This window comes from Dasypus novemcinctus, chromosome 19 (genome assembly GCF_030445035.2).
Source record: "Dasypus novemcinctus isolate mDasNov1 chromosome 19, mDasNov1.1.hap2, whole genome shotgun sequence".
In the NCBI taxonomy this organism is placed as follows: domain Eukaryota; kingdom Metazoa; phylum Chordata; class Mammalia; order Cingulata; family Dasypodidae; genus Dasypus; species Dasypus novemcinctus.
In genome coordinates, this window is record NC_080691.1 from 30,408,775 (window position 1) to 30,428,412 (window position 19,638).

The 19,638-nt window shown below is 44.9% G+C and overlaps 1 protein-coding gene across 1 annotated transcript; it reads left to right on the forward strand.

The window, feature by feature from the left end:
- The first annotated feature begins 17,308 nt into the window (after positions 1-17,308).
- On the forward strand, positions 17,309-19,278 carry COX6A1 (cytochrome c oxidase subunit 6A1). The gene is made up of 3 exons (XM_004464661.5): positions 17,309-17,466; positions 17,611-17,753; positions 19,014-19,278. The coding sequence occupies exons 1-3, from the start codon at positions 17,364-17,366 to the stop codon at positions 19,095-19,097; spliced, it is 330 nt and encodes a 109-aa protein (XP_004464718.1). The 5' UTR covers positions 17,309-17,363; the 3' UTR covers positions 19,098-19,278.
- The last annotated feature ends 360 nt before the right edge of the window (positions 19,279-19,638 follow it).

Here is a 19,638-nt window from a genome sequence, read left to right on the forward strand (position 1 = left end):
CACTCGGGTTCAGTCTGCACGTGAGCCTCCGGTTGGGCCAGTTCTGCCCCAAGGGTGCATCTTTTCTACCCCTTCTATTAAATCAGAACTATTATTCTAGTCCAGTGCTTCTCAAAGACTATGTGTTGTGGCCAGGAGAAGTACAAATCTTGGCATAAGCAAGGCAATGCTTTCTCCCCAAAGTCTGTAACATCTGCCAGTGATCCTTGGAGTTCCTTGATTTGTATCCCTGCCTCACATCACAGGATAACGTCACCATGATAAAAGTAAAAGTTAAGTTAGGCATGATCTAGACAACTAAAGCCTACCGAGTGAGGATGGAAGTGGAATTCTAAAAATCTAGACAACTACAGCCCCCAATTCTAGATCAACTTTTTTTTTAAAAAAGATTTATTTATTTATTTAATTCCCCTCCCCCCAGTTGTCTGTTCTCTGTGTCTATTTGCTGCGTCTTGTTTCTTTGTCCGCTTCTGTTGTCGTCAGCGGCACGGGAAGTGTGGGCGGCGCCATTCCTGGGCAGGCTGCACTTTCTTTCGCACTGGGCGGCTCTCCTTACTGGTGCACTCCTTGCGCGTGGGGCTCCCCTACGCGGGGGACACCCCTGCGTGGCAGGGCACTCCTTGCGCGCATCAGCACTGCGCATAGGCCAGCTCCACACGGGTCAAGGAGGCCCGGGGTTTGAACCACGGACCTCCCATGTGATAGACGGACGCCCTAACCACTGGGCCAAGTCCGTTTCCCTAGATCAACTTTTAAGAAACCCAAACTAGAACTCATGAGAGTGGTTCATGAAAGAAAAATGTAGGGGAAATGCCACCGGCAGTCTCAGGTCAGGTTCAAAGAAAAGACTTTGGCCCTACATCAAAAGATCAGTGAGGGGAGCAGAGGTGGCTCGAGCAATTGAGTGCCTGCCTCCCACACGGGAGGTCCGGGTTCGGTTCCCGGTGCCTCCTGAAAAAACAAAACCAAACAAGCAAAACAAACAAAAAACCAACTCAGGAAAGCCAATATGGCTCACTCACTAGTTGAGTGCCAGGTTCCCATATACAAGGAACTGGTCAGGCCCTGGCTCCAGTACCGCAAAAAAAGAAAAAAAACTTTCAGCAAGTGAATATACCGCAATAGGTTTCTTTCTTCCTTCCTGTCTTCCTTTCTTGGACCTGGGGACCTCGTATGTGGGAAGCCGGCGCTCAACCACTGAGCCACATCGGCTTCCCTGAGTTGGTTTTTTGTTTGTTTGCTTGTTGTTTGTTTTTTTGCTTGTTTGTTTCTTATGCGGCACTGGGAGCTGAACCCGGGACGTTGTATGTGGGAAGCCCACACTCAACTCTTGAGCCACATCCACTCCCAGCAATAGGTTTGTGAGCTGAAATAGAATGTTTATGGGATATGAGCATAATTTCTATACTTCCTGCTTCAGTGGACTTTTTCAATAAATTTACCAACTATCCAATCTGATCAGATTGGATAAAAAAGCTGCTACCACAGATTCTTTTTCACAAAGAAAAATAGGGGAGCGGGTGTAACTCAGTGGTTTGCGTGCCTCCTTCCCATGTACGAGGTCTGGGGTTCAATCAATTCCCCGCACCTCCTAAAAATGGGGTGGGGGGACTGTAAAGTTTTAAATTATTTATTGATTTCTATTTCATCTCTTTCCAACCAATAATACCTAATATTGGCACTATACTTTATGACTTATAAAGCACTTTCAAGTCTTTTTAATTTAATTATCACAGCTCTGGGCAGCAAACTTCATTACTCCCATTCTACAGATGGGGAAACTGAGGCTTAAAGAGAGGAAGTAAATAGACACAGAGAGCAGACAGCAAGTGCAAAACAACGGGGCGGGGAGGGGAAAATAAAGAAGTAAATCTTTGAAAAAAAAAGAGAGAGCGAGAGAGAAAGTAAAGTTCTCAAGTAAAGCAGCTGGTAAGAGATTCCACTGGGGCAATGCAGACTCTTGGGTTGCTCAGGGCGCCTTGATGAGGGCCCTAACTGCCCCCAGGGCATTGCAGTAACAAAGAGTAGAATCAAAGCTTAGAGCCTTTACAGAAACACTTAGTTGAGCGGTAGATGCCTGAGGGTAGCAGAGTAGGGGAATTGGAGGTGAATATTCAGTGGAGACTGAATATTTGGTGCATAGTTGAAGATATAAACGAATGAATGAAACAACGAATGAACGCATGCTTGAGTGGAAGCGAGAGACTTGGAATAAGGCCCTTCCCATCTTTAAAGTTGTTGAAAGCTAAGGTTCTTCTCCTTAGGAAAATGAACAAAATAGTTTTGTACTCTATTTCTGGAAGTTCATAGACCACCCCCCTGAACCCCAACTCTGGATGGGAAGGGGTGATCCATAGAATTGAGTAAGAAGCCCCTGAATTTGAGGATCTGAGGTCTCTTCCAGCAATGACATTAATAATTGCAATATTATTATTATTATAATTTTGGATGCTGACCCTGGATCAGGCACCATGTCAAGAGCATAACTTCCTTTAATCTCTTCACGGTCTTATGAAGCAGGCATTATTATTACCATTCCCATTTTGCAGATGAGGAAATTGAGGTTCAGGCTGAAAAACTTGTCTACAATGCACAGCCAGCAGGTAGGGGAGCTTGGTTTCCAGTTCAGCACTGTGGGCACCAGAACCTCTATACTAACCCACCTGCATTCTGGAAGAGTATAAACATGGCTTTCACAGAGCTCTTTCAACGTCAAAGTCAAGATACCATATTTGGAAACCATAACACTGTCGACCATTCGTTCATTCAAGCATTCATGCAACAATCATGTATGAGTGCCTCCCATGTGCCAGGCACAGACTGCCTAGTGGGGGCCCAAAACGATCCTGGTGCCTGCCCTCAAGCAGCCCTGTCTATTGCTTCTCTCCTCTGAGCTTCCTGTACCGGATTTATGCACGTCATGAGCTTGTCACGATGCAAATTCCCAGGTCCTACCAGTCCCACGGAATCAGGCTTTCAGAGGTTGGAGCTCCGAAACCCGCATCTTACTCAAGTGTGGGGACCCCTGGTTGGGGGATGGGAAACCCAGACTAGCAAACAAGCAATTATAAGACAGTGATAAAAGTCTTCTATAGGGATGATGGGGGTTACCAGGAAGGCTGCTTGGAGGAGAAGACCTCTAAGATAAGAAATGAGGGTAAGTAGGAGCGAAGTGGCCAAGGACAAGGGGGAAGAGACACAGTCATGCAGAAGCCACAGCCCCTGCCCTCAGAGCGCTTACAATGGGGATGGGGGCTGTCTATGTTTGCCGCAGGGCTACCTACGCAAAGTGCCAGAAATGTGTTGGCCTTTGTGTGTGTGTGTGTATGTGTATGTGTTTGTGTGTGTTGGCTTTTACAAGGGGATTTACTTAGTGTAAAAGCTTATAGTTCCACGGCATCAGCAGAGATGCTTTCTCAGCGTCCTGCCACGTGGTAAAGCAAGATGACCACTGATCTCTGCTGAGGTCTCTGCTTTCCCCTCCCGGCTCACCATCTTCGGCTTTGAGCGGCTCGGTGGGCCCAGCCTCTAGGCGGCCTCGTGCTTCAGCTTTGGCTGTTAGAGATCCTCGAGTCCTCCCTCACACAGCAGAGTCAAAAATGACAATTTCCTATCTCTGTGTTATCTCTGCCTGCGTCTCTGTTTATATAAGTAACGCCTTCCTGACATAGTCCAATCAAAAGTAATCTAATCAAGTGATCTAAAGTGAATCTAATGCAATCAAAGGGTACCACACCCACAAGAATAGATTCGTTTAAGAACATCAGCTTTTTCTTTTTGGGGATTCCTAAAAGAACTTTAAACTGTCACAGGGGCTAATAATCTACACAGCAGAATGGGGTTCTCAGGGGCTGCAGGAGCTCGAAAGGGGCACCTGACAGCCTGAGGAGTCAGCGGCAACCCTGCAGAGGAGGTGATCATGATTTCCAACCTCCTGATATGAGCACCTGCTCCAGCACATCTTGGGTGAGGACAATGGGCGTGGAAGGGTGAGAATCGGGCTGGCCAGGAGGTGTGAGCCCCCAGGATATTGGGGGATTCTTAGAGGGCTAACGGCCGAAGCTGGACTCATCCTCTAATCTGGATCCTGCTTTCACCTCCGCAGTCATTGCTAAGCCTTTGTTTGTCTGAACTAAATCCTCCTATCTGGAGTCCTTAATGCCCAGCAGTAAATGGTGACATTTGAATAAGTGGAGGAGAATTCCTTTGTCATGGGACGGGGAGAACAGCTGCCTCTTAGAGCCACCTTATCAGAGAGGAAGTACAGGATGTCTTCCCTCTTGAATAACCTTCGTGGCTACAGTTAATGGATAGGGGTCTCTGGCCTTAGCCAGCCTAGGTTCGAGACCCATCCTTGCCACTTCCTTATTATGGACATTTGTTATATAACCTTCCAATGCCTTAATTTCCTCAGGTGGCAAAGGAGGCTCATAATAGTACTCACTCTACTTCCAAAAGGTGGTTTTGAGATCGAAATGGGATTTTCTTGTAAAATGCTTAGAAGAAGAGTACCTGGCACACGGTCAGACCTCAGAAAATGTTAGATATTATTGTTCACACACCGGAAACTGCTCAAGGTGTTGGGAACACAACAATAGCAAAAGACCAGTTAAAGGTCCTTCTGGAACTTACACTCTAGTAGGTGAGATGAACACCAAAGCAAACTTGAAAAAAAATACAGGTATGATTGGAGCTATAAAAAAACACAAAAATGATAGTTACTATAAAGAAAGAGGAGCAACTTTAGAGAGAGCCACCAGGGAGGGCCTCCCTCGCAAGTCTGATGTGTAAGGGGAGGCGTGCCACGTGACAAGCTCGGGGAAAAGGATTCCAGGCAGAGGCCACTGCAATTGCAAAGGCCCTGCGATGGGAATGAGCTCGGCTTGTTCAGAGAACTAACAGAAAGCCAATAAGGTGGAGTATCATTCTGTCCTGCCTTTATTTTACAAGTAGGGAAAGGAGGCTCAAAGAGACCGAATGACTTTGCCCAAGGGCACAGAGGGAGGGGTGGGGGCAAGATGTGAAAGTGGGCACAATTCCACCAGGAATTTTATCAAGTGCTTTAAAATCAGCACTTCACAGGAGGGTTCAAATTCAAGCAGTGTTCATGAACTCCAATGGTCCTAGAGTCAAATTTAAGTTGAGAATGCCATCACAGGTGAGGTTAAAATAGTCCTCCAATAAATGAATGAATGAATGAATGAATGAATGAATGAATGAATGAACCTCCGTTTTCCCAGAGTCATTTGTGCCAAAGTCTGCCAATTCAACACAGATAATGGCAAGATCAATGCTATGTGCATACCTGGGGGATAGAGACCAGAAATTAGGGAGAGAAACTTGACAGTCTGTAACCAGATTCACCAGGAGGGCAGTTAGCTTATCTTCCACCCCGAAAGTCTGCAAATGGAAACAAGTTTCCGGGTGCCATTTAAGTCAACAACAATTGCTCTGAGGAGTGAGTCCATGGAGCACTTTTACTTCTGATTTATTTCTGCAGTGTCTGAAGATTTTACAACAGGCATATTTTCTTTTGTCATCGACACCATCAAAAGAACAGCAAAAACAATAAAAATCAATGTAAAGTTTTTATACACTTAGTATTGCTTATTACTGTACAGACTGTCGTGGGAAATGCAGACAAAAGGGGCATCATGATTGTGAGGAGCTTGGGATATAGCTGTGAAGCACCAGGTAAAACAGATCACAACAGAGGAGATAACCTGCTATATTGCACAGTAGAGTTCAAAAGTTGTGTCAAAACTCCAAGAAGCAGAATCATCTCACTTAAAAATATACATTGATTAAGCACTTGTTTAGTGTCAGGCACAGAGTGTAGTGTTGGGGTAAAAGAGTAGGCAAGACAGACGAGGTCCCTGCTCTTACGCAGCATCCAGGCTAACTAGAAAGAATTAGTGAGATGAGGAGCTGGAGGGGGAAGCGCATGGCTGGCCAAGGGAACAGCATGAGCAAAGGCCCTGAGGTGGCAAGAGGCTGAGTCTATTCCAGAAACAAAAAGCAACAATAAAAACCAAATTTAAAAATTCCATCAAATTTAAAAAAAGGAAAAGAAAAAAAGAAGGAAAGAAAGAGAAAGCAGTCTAGCTCAGAGGATGAATGAAGTGTCCTTAGTGATAATGGGGGAGATGGGGATGAGGGGGTTATATCATATATATCAGGCTCTAGGTAGTCAGAGCAAGGAGTTTGGGTTTATTCTAAGGGAAGTGGGCAGTCATTGAAGGATTTCAGAGAGGGTTGGTGGCATAGTTAGATTTACATTTTAGAAGGATCACCCTGGTTGCTGTGTGGAGAATACGTGGGAGGGGGCGAGGTTGTTAGGAGGGAGAACAGCCAAGAGGCTACTGCAATCCTCCAGGCAAGAGATAATGGTGACCTTAATTACAGCAGGGATGGAGAAGAAAGGGTTGGAGAGACATTTCTAAGGTGAAATCGACAGGACTTGGTGGCTGACTGGACGTGAGGATGAGGGAGAAAGAGATGATGAGAAAGACTCCTGGTTTGCTGGTTTGGGGACTGGCTGGATCATGGTGCCTTTATAAGGCCAGCTATCCCATAACAAGAGAAGTCTAAAATTAATTATCTAGTAGGAGAAGAACCGGGCCCGGAGAATGATCATCCATCACACATGGTACAATTAAATGTGTTAAAAGAGAGGCTGGCAGGTCTCTGGGGGCAGAGAGGGAGGAGGAATGAATTCTAGCTGGGAAGGCTTGAAGGGTGAAGAGATTACAATAGATGAAGCAGCTGGAGAGAAGCCAGCAGCAGGGAGACTGGGAAGATGATGACTAGACATGGGAGCTTGGAGAAGTCCAGTGTGGCTGAAATAGAGTGGGTGGAGAGACCCCCTGGGAGACCCTGCGTGTCACATCGGTTTGGGAGAAGAGGACACAGTTCTTGTATTTCAGAAATTCAGTGGTGAGTGGGTGAGATGCAGTCTGCCTGGGTATGCATGGAGTATCTCTAGAAGGATACATCAGAAATCTCTAATATGGTAATCTTGGAACTGGTTGGCTGGAAGATAGGGATGATGGGAGGCTTTTCATCCTGTCTCTTGTTTTTTCACTTGAACCATATGGATGTATTACTTATTGAACACATAATCATTACTGAGAAAAAAGCATATACTGGTTGGAAGCACACATTTGAGTCTTGGCTCTGTCAAGCTTGTCTCTAGTTCTGTCCGTTTTTGCCTCTCTGAGGCTCAGTGTGGTCCTCTGTAAAATGGGGTAAAAGTGGTTCTTATTTCAGGGGGTTGCTGGAAGGATCAAGTGAGATAAATCAAGGGCCTGCACAAGAGCAAGGATAAGATAAAGAGGTGCTGTTATTATTAATAACTGATAATAGTAAGTTGGGTGGGTGGACCCTCCCCTTAAGGATGTCTCAGCTTGTCACTCAGGGGTGGGTCAGTGAAGAGCTTTGGAGTTCCACACAGCTGAGTCCTGTCTGTGACTTGGAGCGGGCGTGACCTCTCTTAGCTGCACTGATCCTCCTCTGGAAACTCTTGGTAGCTGCTGAGATCAAAGGAGCTGCTGGGTGGGGCCAGTTAGTAAGCTGTCGAGGGCGGCTTCCTGGACGTTAGGAGTTACGACCACGGCCTCTCCTTGTCGGTCTCCCACCCACGGGGCACTCGCTGGGAAGTGAAGTTTTTCTCTCCCTTCTCCAATTCCGCCAAAGAAAAGCCTGAAGGAGTCCCTGAGCCCCCAGCGGGGCCTCCCTCCGTCCCTCCCACAGGTTCCACCTCCCTCCCTCCTTCACGGATCCCGAGAGGTCGCAGCCGGGGCTGGTCTGGAGCACCGCTCGTGGGCGGTGCCCGCACATGCGGAGCCTGCCACCCACCGGGCGAGGGCGGTACTGCAGCCGGGGCTGGCGAGGCCCCCACGCGGCCACCTTTCGGGAAGTGTTGACTCAGCGCCAGGGTGGGCGCTGCCGCACGAAGCAGTCCGCGGTGTCTTGGAGCTTGCAGTCTAGTGGGAGTCGAGAACAACAACGGAAGGGCTGGTAGCAACTTCACTGTCTGCTCTTTGGGGCGACCCTTTGTTCTTACAATAAAAGTAATCCGGGGAACCAAAGTGGCTCAGGCGGTTGAGCTCCTGCTTCCCATATGGGAGGTCCCGGTTGGTTCCCAGTGCCTCCTAAAAACAAAACAAGCAGCAAACAAATGAACAAACCAACTCGGGGAAGCCGATGTGGCTCAGTAGTTGAGCACAGGCTTTCCATTTCTAGGTCCTGGGTTCAATCCCTGGACCTGAGACCTCCAGAAAAAAAAAAAGAAATTCATTGTAGAAAATAATAATAACTTTAAAAATCCAGATATAGCTACTGCTAATATGAGAATAGCCTTTCCGTTATTTTTTCTATGCCTTTCGTAAAAATGGAAACATACATTTCATATTATTTTTTTCAATAAGATGTTTTGGTCGGCTTTTATTCTTTTTTCTTTAAACTTTGAATTTTGAAATAATTTCAAACTTACAGGACAGTTGCAGTAATAATGAAAAAAAAGCCCACAAAGAGAACTACAGCATACTCCCATCTCCCCAGACACCTAAATCCATCAATTTGAACATTTTGCCATATTTACTGTATTATTCTATCCATCTGTTAATCCTTCATCTATCTATTTTCTGAATATTTGAGAGCAGGTTGCTCACATCATATTCCTTAAAAACCATCTGACACTATTTTGTAAACTGCTTTTTTAATATACATTTTTAAAAATTGGGGTAAAATATTACATAAAATTTACTGTTTTAGCCATTTTAAAATTTACAATTCTGTAGCATTAAGTACATTCACAATGTTGTGCAATCTTCACCATCATCTGCTTCCAGAACATTGTTATCATCCTAAGCAGCTTTATTGAGATTTATTTCACATACCATACACCTGCTTTGTCCTTTTAATTTTTATTGTGGGAGCACATACCACGTAACTTTTCCCATTTTAACCACTTTTAAGTATACAACTCAGTGCTGTTAATTACATTCACAACGTTGTGCTGCCATCACCACCATCCAACAGCAAAAGTTCTCTATCACCTCAAACATAAACTCTGTACCCATCAAGCCTTCCCCAACTCCACCCCTGGTAACTTGCAATCTACTTTCCGTCTCTAAGACTTTGCATATCACCTGCTTTGTTTTTAATTGAATGTAACAGTGGATGATTAATAATAAAATACGAATTGCTATTATGTTGAGCAAGGCACTAAGTAATTTATACACAGCATTGCATTCAATCCTCTCAACGGTCTTGTTAGGTAGGTACTATTATGTTCCCCATTCTGCAGATGAGGAAACCGAGGTAGAGAGATGTGAAGTCATTTGTCTAGACAACTCAGCTTTGTCTAGAACCTGAGTTCTTAACCATTTTACTATACCGGCTCTGTGCCAGGTTGTGAGGGAATAGTCCTTATACAAAATGCAGTGAACTTAAAGATCATGGAAGGGCCAGAGGCCAAGGGACAGGGTGTAGTCAGGAAAGGCCACGGGTAGGAGGTGAGGGCTGGGTAGGAAATATGCAGACCAAGTTGGGGAATGGGGTGCGAAGGGCATTTCTGGCTAGTTTGAGCAAAGCCCCAAGTGCAGGCAAGTGTTATGTGCATAAACAGGGACAGTGGGAAACGGACTTTGGCCCAGTGGTTAGGGCGTCCGTCTACCACATGGGAGGTCCGCGGTTCAAACCCCGGGCCTCCTTGACAGTGCTGATGCATGCAAGGAGTGCTGTGCCACACGGGGGTGTCCCCGTGTAGGGGAGCCCCATGCACCAGGAGTGCCCCCGTAAGGAGAGCCGCCCATCGCGAAAGAAAGTGCAGCCTGCCCAGGAATGGCGCCGCCCACACTTCCCGTGCCGCTGACGACAACAGAAGCGGACAAAGAAACAAGACGCAGCAAACAGACGCAGAGAACAGACAGCGGGGGGAGGGGAGGAATTAAATAAATAAATCTTTTTTTAAAAAAAAAAACAGGGACAAGTAAGGAAAAATAATTGAGCGCCAAATTCTATGGGGCTACCGAATGGATGATACCTGGAGTCTGTTCTCCAAAAGCTGACAATCTCACCAGGTGTGCATGGAGGGGAGGAAGAACTAGAAATGAGTAATAGCCATCCCTCACCGTGCACCCATCACATGCCAGGGTCTCTATACTATCACATTTAAACTCACAACATCCCTGGGACTTTGGCCCTGTTTGTAAATGAAGACAGTAAGACTCAGAAAGGCCATATGACTTGCCCTTGCCTCTCCAGGTAGGAGGGGCTAGGGCCAAGACTCAACCCCAGTTGTCTCCAGGTCCAAATCCAGTGCTCTTACCTGTTCAGTTATGTTATTGGTGCCCACTGGATGCCAGAAAGTGGAGGTGTTCTCAGCTTGGAGAAACGACAGTAGAAGGAGCAGGCAGGGTACCCCATATAAGCTTTCCCTGAAGTGTGTCCTGTTCTTGCCTGGGTAGCCTCCCCTGGCACCATCCCAATGCACCCGTCCCCATAACTGTCCCTAGAATAAAGATGCCCACCTGCTGACTCCTCTTTCAAGGAAACAGGACATCAGAGGAGGCCTTGGTGGACTTAGCACGAACATAAACATCACCAGTTGCTGGAGAGGATGACGTCAGACCCCGGGCTGGCTGACCATGGCCTTGGGGAGACCCCCTGCAGAGCAGCCTGGAGTCCTGGGAGTCACAGTGAGGCTAAGAAGGACAAGCTCAGAACGACAAGCTCAGCATCCCGAGGACACATGTAATAGTTCCATTCACTCTCAAGAACTTCATGACATGAGATAGTTTTGCTTTCCAAACCCACCGAAATCAGAAATTAATTAGTTGTTCCTTTTCTTGCTAATTCTTCCTAAGAGCATCAGAATCGCATGCGCTTGACAAGGTTACCTCTCAGAGTTAGTATCATTCTGTCAAAAGCAAAACCTGGGGAGCGGATGTGGCTCAAATGGTTGAGCACCTGCTTCCTACATGAGAGGTCCCGGGTTTGGTCCCTGGTGCCTCCTAAAAGCAACAAATGAAAAAAAAACAACTTAGGGAGCGGATGTAGCTCTGTGGCTGAGCACTGGCTTCCCACATACAAGGTCCGGGGTTCAATCCCCAGCCCTGGGAACCTCAAAAAAAAAAAAAAAAAAAAGCCTGCATGTCTTTGTGGTTAAAAGAACTGGCTTGAACCCTGAACTGCTGGGGGTCCACCCCTTGCTTACTGCTATGTGACCTGGGGTGCTTTCCTGCATTTCTCCAATCTCAGTTTCCTCATCTGTAAAGTGGGTAGGGTAGTATCTACCTCACAGGATCCTGGCTGGGATTATTAGGTACTCAGTGATGCCTTGATCATGTGCCCCGTGCTAGGGTCACATCAGTGAACAAAACATAGTCTCTTCCTCCCTGATGTTTGGGGGAGGAAGGCAGAAAATAAACCAATAAATATTTAATGAAGCAGATGGCGTTAAGTGTGAGGAAGATAAATAAGGCAAAGTAAGCAGGATAATTATGTCAGGGTGGGAGGGGTTATTTCACATTAGGGTGGTCTGGGAAGGCCTCTCTGTTAAGATGGCTTTTGCACAGAAATCTATGGAGGAAACTCTTCCAGACAGAGACATAAGCAGATGCAAAAGTCCTGAGGCAGGAGCATGCCCGGCATGTGCAAGGAAAGGCAAGGGAGCCAGTGTAGCTGGACAGAAGTGTGCAAGGGGGGGAGAGGCAGGGGATAAGGTCACAGAGGTAGCTGGGGGCAGGTTGTGAGGGCCTCTGGGCCACTGTAAGGACTTGAGTCAGGAGGCACTGCAAGATATTTTTGTGTATGACTGTTTTAAAAATCAATTTTTGAGGTATAATTTACAATCACTAAAATCCACCATTTTTTTTTCACTCAGAACATTTTTAATAATGCACATTAAAAAAGAAAGTATCCACCTTACAAATTGTTCTGCAATTCAAATATACAATAGCTTGGAAAACAACGTTTAGAAAACAAAAGCCAATGTATAAAGACAGATTAAAACAACTAGAACAGTGCAGGCTTCATATGGCTCTGATTTTACAATTTTCTTACAGCATCATCAATGTCAGAAATCTGTTCCTTCAGTTGGCTCCATTGCTCGGGATTTAAAGAAATACCTTTCCTTCCTGGTTTCATTTCACCTTCTGGATCCATCCAACATTCTCTAATATCAATTAGGACTTTTCCTTTAAAGTCCCTAACACTGACATGCCTCATTTTCCCAATCTGAAACATGTTATCATCTCTGCTGCTGCTGCTCTGCTTGGAAGATGACAGGGCTCTGGAGGTTTCACCAGTCTTTTGCTTCTTTACAGGTTTTTCTGGAGGAATTTGCTTTTTCCTCTTTAGCTTTTTGTCAACTTCACTATCAGAATCACTGCCAGATGAGCTTGAAGAAACAAGTTCCTTTGATTTAGGCATTGCTCCGCTCCTTTGGCCGAACAGCCGCCTGCAAGCTCGCTCGCTCGCAATTGACCAAAACGCACCATTTTCAATCATAGAATTGGATGAGTTTTTCTTTTTTATTGTACCTCCTAAATACATATATGCAATGTGTATATATACAACCTAAAATTTCTCATTTTAACCATTTTCTAGTGTACAATTCAGTGTTCATTACATTAACAATGTTGTGCTATCATCACCACCATCCATTATCAAAACTTACCCATTACCCCAAACTCTGAACCAATTAAGCATTAACTTCTTATTCCTCACCTCCACCCCTGAGTCTGGTAATCTGTATTCTCATTTCTGACTATGAATTTGCATATTCTAATTACTTCATATAAGTGAGATCATACAATATTTGTCCTTTTATGTCTGACTTAGTTCGCTCGATATGAAGCCTTCAAGGTTCATGCCTGTTGCCACATGTATTAGAACTTCATTCTTTTTTACAAATGAATTATATTCCATTGCTGTATATAGCACATTCCATTGATGGACACTTGGATTGTTGCCACTTTTTGACTGTTGTGAGTAATGCTGCTATGCGTAATGGTGTGAAATTATCTATCAAAACCTTTGAGATACATACCTAGAAGTGGGATTTCTGGGTTATAAACTTAACTTTTTGAGTAATGGCCAAACTGTTTACCAGGGTAGCTGCACCATTTCACATTCCCACCAATTCACAAGTGTTCCTGTGATGGTTAGGCTAATGTGTCAACTCGGCCAGGTAATTATGCCCAGTTGTTTGGTCAAGCAAGCACTGGGCTAATTGTGATACAAGGACATTTATGGACTTTAGACATCAGTGAGTTTACCGCATAGATGGCTGATTACATCTATGATCAACCAGGGGGATTGCCATCAGCAACCAGTGATGAGTGACGTTTCATCCAATCACTTGAATGCCTTAGAAGGGGAAACGATTTCAGCACAGAGAATTTTCCAGCTTGTTTTTGAACAGCCAACGTCTCCTAGGAACTCATCAAGGACCTTCATCAGACCTTCATTGGGACCCCTGGTTTGCAGCCTGCCTGTGGAATCTGAACTTGTGCATCCCCATAGTCACATGAGAGAATTTTGTAAAATCTCATACTATTTATAGATATCTCCTCTTGATTCTGTTTCCCTAGAGAACCCTAATACAGTTCCTATTTCTCCATATCCTCCCCAACACTTAGTTTCCTTTTTAAAAATAATAGCCATTCTAGTGGGTGTGAAGTTTATCTCTTTGTGGTTTTGATTTGCATTCCCTAGTGGTTAATGATGTTGTGCATCTTTTCATGTGCTTGTTGGCCACCTGTATATCTTCTTTGGAGAAATGTGTCTATTCAAATCCTTTGCCCTTTTAAAATTAGGCTGCTTTTCTTTTTGTTGCTGAGTTGTATGCGTACATTGGAAGATTTTGAGCAGAGTAGGAAGGTGATCTGACAGTTTTAAAATGATCTTTCTGGCTGCTATGTAGAGAAGAGACTGTAGGGAGAAGAGAAGCAGGGAGACCGGAGGTTATGAGGCCGTTGCAATTGTTCCAGTGAGAGAAGAGAGAAGTTTGAATAAAGTGATAACAGTATGTAGTAAGAAGTGGTCAGATTCTGGGTATATCTGAAGGGAGAGCCAGCAGGATTTGCTGATGGATTGAATGTGAAACACAAGAGAAAGAATCAAAAGTGGTTTGACCTGAAGAATGGAGTGGGGAAGACAATTTATGTAAAGTATTTAGCATAGATCTGGATACAAAATTAGTCCTCAGTAAATATTAGTTATTCTTGTATTGACAATTTTGGTTTCCTGGGCTGTTTTCACTCAGACACCCAATGCTTTGCAAAGACTGAGCACACCTGGCAACAATAACATAGCTATCATGCCTGAGCAGGCATTATAGGACAAGCATGCAACAGACAGACTCTTCCGTAGCCGAACCACTCTGCAAGATGTATGAAAGTCCTCTGAGAAAATGAACACTTGTTGAATTTTTAATATGTACCAGGCTTTGGACATTTTTTTTCGTTTAATCCTCTGTCTCATGTAAACTGCATGAGAGAGACACCTTATAGCTCTGTGTATGTCTGTACATAACTGGCATATATAATAGGTACCTTAGTCAATATGTATTAAGTGAACCCTCATTACTGCAGGGTACTGCAGTACTGGAGACTGAGTAACTTCCCAAGGTACAGCGAGGTTTTCATGAATGTTTTCTGGATAAAGGGATGAATAAATGCGAATTACATCCCCATCCTAGAGAAGAGGAAGCACAACCAGCGGCAGACCTGAGACGTGAACCCGGGTTTTCCTGATCCCCGAGCTTGGTCTCTTTCCATGGGCATACTGCGGGGATTCACACACCTTTTGGCTATTTTTGAGGATGCCAAGGGATTCGATGATCTTGTTTATATCATGAAATGTGAAAACCCAGACTACTCAGAGAAAGATTTAACGCTAGATCAGGTTGTGAAGCTCTGGTAATATGATCCTAAATGTTTGCCTTGGTGGATACATGTCCTCAAAGCATTCATTTCATCAAACTTGCTCAAAGTGACCCAGGCTACAAGAAGCAGCAGCAACATGTGAGCCCAGTTTTCCCACACCACATTTTTCCTGTTTGTTCCCCTCTGCCAGGGGTTCTTAACCTGGGGTGCAAGGACTCTTAGGGGATCCCTGGATGGACTTTAAGGTCCCTACTGCCCTAATATTGTGTGCTAAACTGTGCATGCTCACGTGCAGATGTGCTTTTCTGGGGAGAGGGGTCATAGCTTTCATCGCATACTTAAAGGGGTCTATGATTAAAAAGTTTACTTTCATTTTATCTTATATATTTTTTAACTTAAAAAATTTTTTTTAGTTAGATGAATAGAAGAAGAAAAAGAAAAGAGAATGAAAACATTGTAGAGACAAAAGATGTGCCAACTTTTGTTTCCAGAAGTTCAAGGGAGAGAAGGTTAAGGTGACTAAAATAAGCTAAAGATTGAGGATTGTTGAGCCTGGATTACAATCCACATCTTCTTCCAGGGGAACGGATGTAGCTCAGTGGTTGAGCACCTCCTTCTCACGTATGAGGTCCTGGGTTCAATTGCCAGTACTCCTATTTTAAAAAAAGAAAAATAATGGTTCTGGGGAACAGATGTGGCTTGAGCGCCTGCTTCCACATGGGAAGTCCCAGTTTCGGTTTCCAGTGCCTCCTAAAAACAAACAAACAAACAAACAACAGGGAAGTGGATATGGCAAGTAACTGGGCTCCCACCTAGTCTTGGGTTCAGTTCCCAGTGCCTACTAAAGAAGACAGTGAGCTGGTGCTATGGCCACGTGCAAGGGGCAGGCACAGTGAGCTGATGCAACAAGATGATGCAACAAGAGACAGGAGAAAACATAACGAGAGACACAAAAGAGCAGGGAGCAGAGGTGGCCCAAGGGATTAAGTGCCTCCCTCCCACATCGGAGGTCCCGGGTTCGGTTTCCAGTGCCTCCTAAGGAAACAAGGAAGACGAACAGACACAGAAAATACAAACAATGAGTGGGTGGGGAGAAATAAATAAATCTTTAAAAAAAACAACAAGCAAATAAATAAAGAAAAGAAACCAACTCAGGGGAGCTGATATGGCTCAGTGGTCAAGTGCCAGGTTCCCACATACAAGGTCCCAGGTTCAATCCCTGATCCCAGTACCTGAAAAAAAAGAATCCACATCTTCTGAAATTTGATTAGAAGGCATGCTAAGGGGTGTGGAGTTTTTCTTTTTGGAGTAAGGAAATAATTCTAGAGTTTTTTGTGATGAATGCAAAACATTGTGATCATACTAAAAGCCGTTGATTGTACACTTTGGATAGATGGTATGGTATTTGAATATATCTCAGTAAAACTACTTAATAAATAAATAATTGTGCAAGAATAGCCAGAAATAGCAGATATGTACAGCAGGGGAAACAGGAGAGACTGATAGGTGAAGAATTTTGTTTGTCTGCTTTTTATTATTATTGAAATACTGAAAATGCTCTAATAATGATTAAGTGATGAATGCACAACTATGTGATTATACCAAATACCATTGATTGTACACTCTGGATGAACTGTGTGCTTTATTAACATGTACCAATAAAATCAATTTGTAAAAAAAAAATCCACATCTTCTGGCACAAATTCCAGGGCTCTTTCTGGTTCCCTTTGCTATTAATTATTTATTCATTTAGTCAGCAAATTTGTATTAAGCTCCTTCTATATGCCAGTCATGATTCCAGGCTCCTGGAATGCAGCAGGAGAGAACGCTTGGCATCAGGGAGCTTATATTTTAGTGAGGAAGACAACATAATAACGTCGATGATGATGTCAGGTGCCATGAAAAAAATTAAAACAAAAACGCAGGGCCAGTGGATGGCAAAGAAGGGGAACGGCTTTTCTTTTCTTTTTTTTTTAATTGAGGTACCGGGGCGAAGGGTTGAACCCGGAACCTCGTATGTAGGAAGCCGGCGCTCAACCACGGAACTACATCGGCTCCCCGGGAATGGCATTTTAGATAGGATAGTTTGTTCTGTGAAGCTCCCGTTACTTGTTGTCTAAGGACTCCAACGATGCGAGCCATCGGAATACCAGGGTGCCCTCCGCAAACCTTTCTTTTCCGATTATGCCTTATCAAGGTGGGGACTGTAGGGGAGGCCATACGCATGCGCAAGAAGAAGCCTGAAGGAGAAAGCACAGAAAGCCAGATTCCTCCGGCTCGGGGCTGCGAGGATTAGAACTACGACTCTGACCGCTTGGTGGTTGGTGCGCAGGCGCCTCAGACCCACTAAATGCCGAGTGAGAATGCGTAGCCCAATAGGAATTGCTTCTTGAGTTTACGGCCCCGCCCCCATAACACAGCTTTCTGTTTCCGCTTCCGGCGCTGCAGCGGCGGTCCAGGGCGAAAATGGCGGCAGCTAATGGGTTTCGGGTTTTTGGACTGCCAGTTCGGGCTCGGCCCCAGGTGGGGCGGCCTATGTCGAGTGGCGGCCACGGCGAGGAGGGCTCAGGTACTAGTGCTGGGGTCGGGGGGTAGGCCTCAGCCCTATTCGGGAGACAGGGCGGGTCTGTGACCTTGGCTTGCGGCTCTGGGGTTGGGGGGGGGGGGGGCCGGGACGCCGTGGCAGCCCTGAACGGTTGTGCCCTCCCCGCAGCTCGTATGTGGAAGGCCCTCACCTACTTCGTTGCTCTTCCCGGGGTGGGAGTGAGTATGCTGAACGTCTTCCTGAAGGGGCAACACGGAGAGCACTCGAGACCCGATTTCGTCGCCTACCCCCATCTCCGCATCAGGTCCAAGGTACGCCTTTGCCGCCTCGGGTGTTCATTCCCCTTTCATTCCAAATGACCTAATCTAAGGTCTTCATTCTTTAGCGGCGTAGGTGCCAGGAGCATCCAGTTTTTTGTTCAATTGACAAAACATTTTTAATTTCGCCCATTTTACGGAACTCGTGGGTCATGTCTTAGTTTCCTTCATGGTCTCCCTTTCGGTTTTCCTTTTCCCTCCGTGTCTGTCCATCTTCTATCTTCTGATACTGATGTGAAATAGATGTTAGTTGCATAAAACTTGGAAATTTGGGAAACCCACTTAGTGTGATGGAGTCTGAAGGTGATTCATCTTTCTAGGACCTGGGGATCTAGCGGATACTTGCTGCAGCTCTTGTAAAGTTGAATGAAGAAACTGACAGCGTCCCATATTTCTCTGCCTCTATATTAGTTATCATTTCAACTATTTTATTCTTTGGGTATTGATGTAGATACATTGTTATTGTTTTCTGTTGGTTGCTGTATGTATTCTTACGAGCTTTTTCTGGGTCTTTAATATGTCAGCCCAGGTAGGACTGACCTTATGGACTTACCTTAGACTCCTAGAATCAGAAAGAATTTGTGTGGTTGAGCCTAACTCCAACCCTTGTAGGATAGAATTAGAAACCCTACAGCTGGGTTTCTCACCCCAACACTTAACATTTGGATATCCTGTTGGGCAGGGTGACTAGCCTGTGCATTGTAGGATGTTTAGTAGCATCCCTGGTCTCTACCCACTGGCTGTCAGTAGCCCCTCTCCCCCTCTCTCCTCCAATGTCTGCAGATACAGTCCAGTGTCCCCTGGCGTCAAAATTGCTTCTGGTTAGGAACCAGTGCAGTTTCCTGTCCAGAGATTGTTTCAGGTCTGGGATTGAGCCCTGAAATCTTCATTTAAATAAGCATGTCTTCCCTTTCTCCCACCTCATACATCCTTCATTCTGATACAGATGATTGGAGGATGATGCTTTTCATAAACATGGTAGTAATATATTAGTTACTAGGGAGAAGCTTAAGAGTAACTAGCTTAAAAAAAGCAAGTTAACTTGCTTTCCCAACCGTCTGCTTGAAGAAAAACTCGGTAGTTTTAAGAGCTTCCTTAAACCACAGGAAGGTTGAAATATTCCAGTAATAAAGGACGAATTTCCTTTTTGTTTTTATGTATCTGTCACTTATCCTGTCTATTTTATACAATTAATAGCACTCTTGTTTCTGAACTATTTTCTGGAATTATCTAATTGATTTTTTCACTTCATAGCCCTTTCCCTGGGGAGATGGTAACCATACCCTATTCCATAACCCTCATGTGAATCCGCTTCCGACTGGCTATGAAGATGAGTAAAGAGAACTTGGACCACTATGGAGGCACTGGGACCACAGCACTGGGTGGGACCACTCTGCACATGGACCAGAAAAGTATATGGGACCTTATACTCACCTTCATCAAATGATGACCAAATGATGATGCTCTTCCATCCCTTTGCTTGCGCCAGGAGATGGCTTAAATAAATAACTTCTCTTTGGTCATGTGCTGAAAGTTGTATTCTTTGGGGAGTTTTCCTCAGAAATTAGCATGTGTTTCCGTTTCTGCATGTGAAGGGTATGGCTGCTGTTTACAGTGTTTCAGGTCCAGTCCAGCTCACTGAATACATGTCTGCAAAGGCCTGTCCTTAGTTTCATGTGCCTGGGGTGAGTAAAAAAAAAAAAGGGGACCACAAGTGCAGAGCACTGGAGCTAATTAGGTATCAAGAGAGTCCTGACAGATTTTGGATGGCAAAAAGATTGAGTGGCCAGCAGAATGGCTCCAGTTTACTTCTGAGAGAGGTACTTGAAATTCTCAAGAGGAAGGGCTTCTTTAGGTCACAATTTTGTCCTGTGCCATT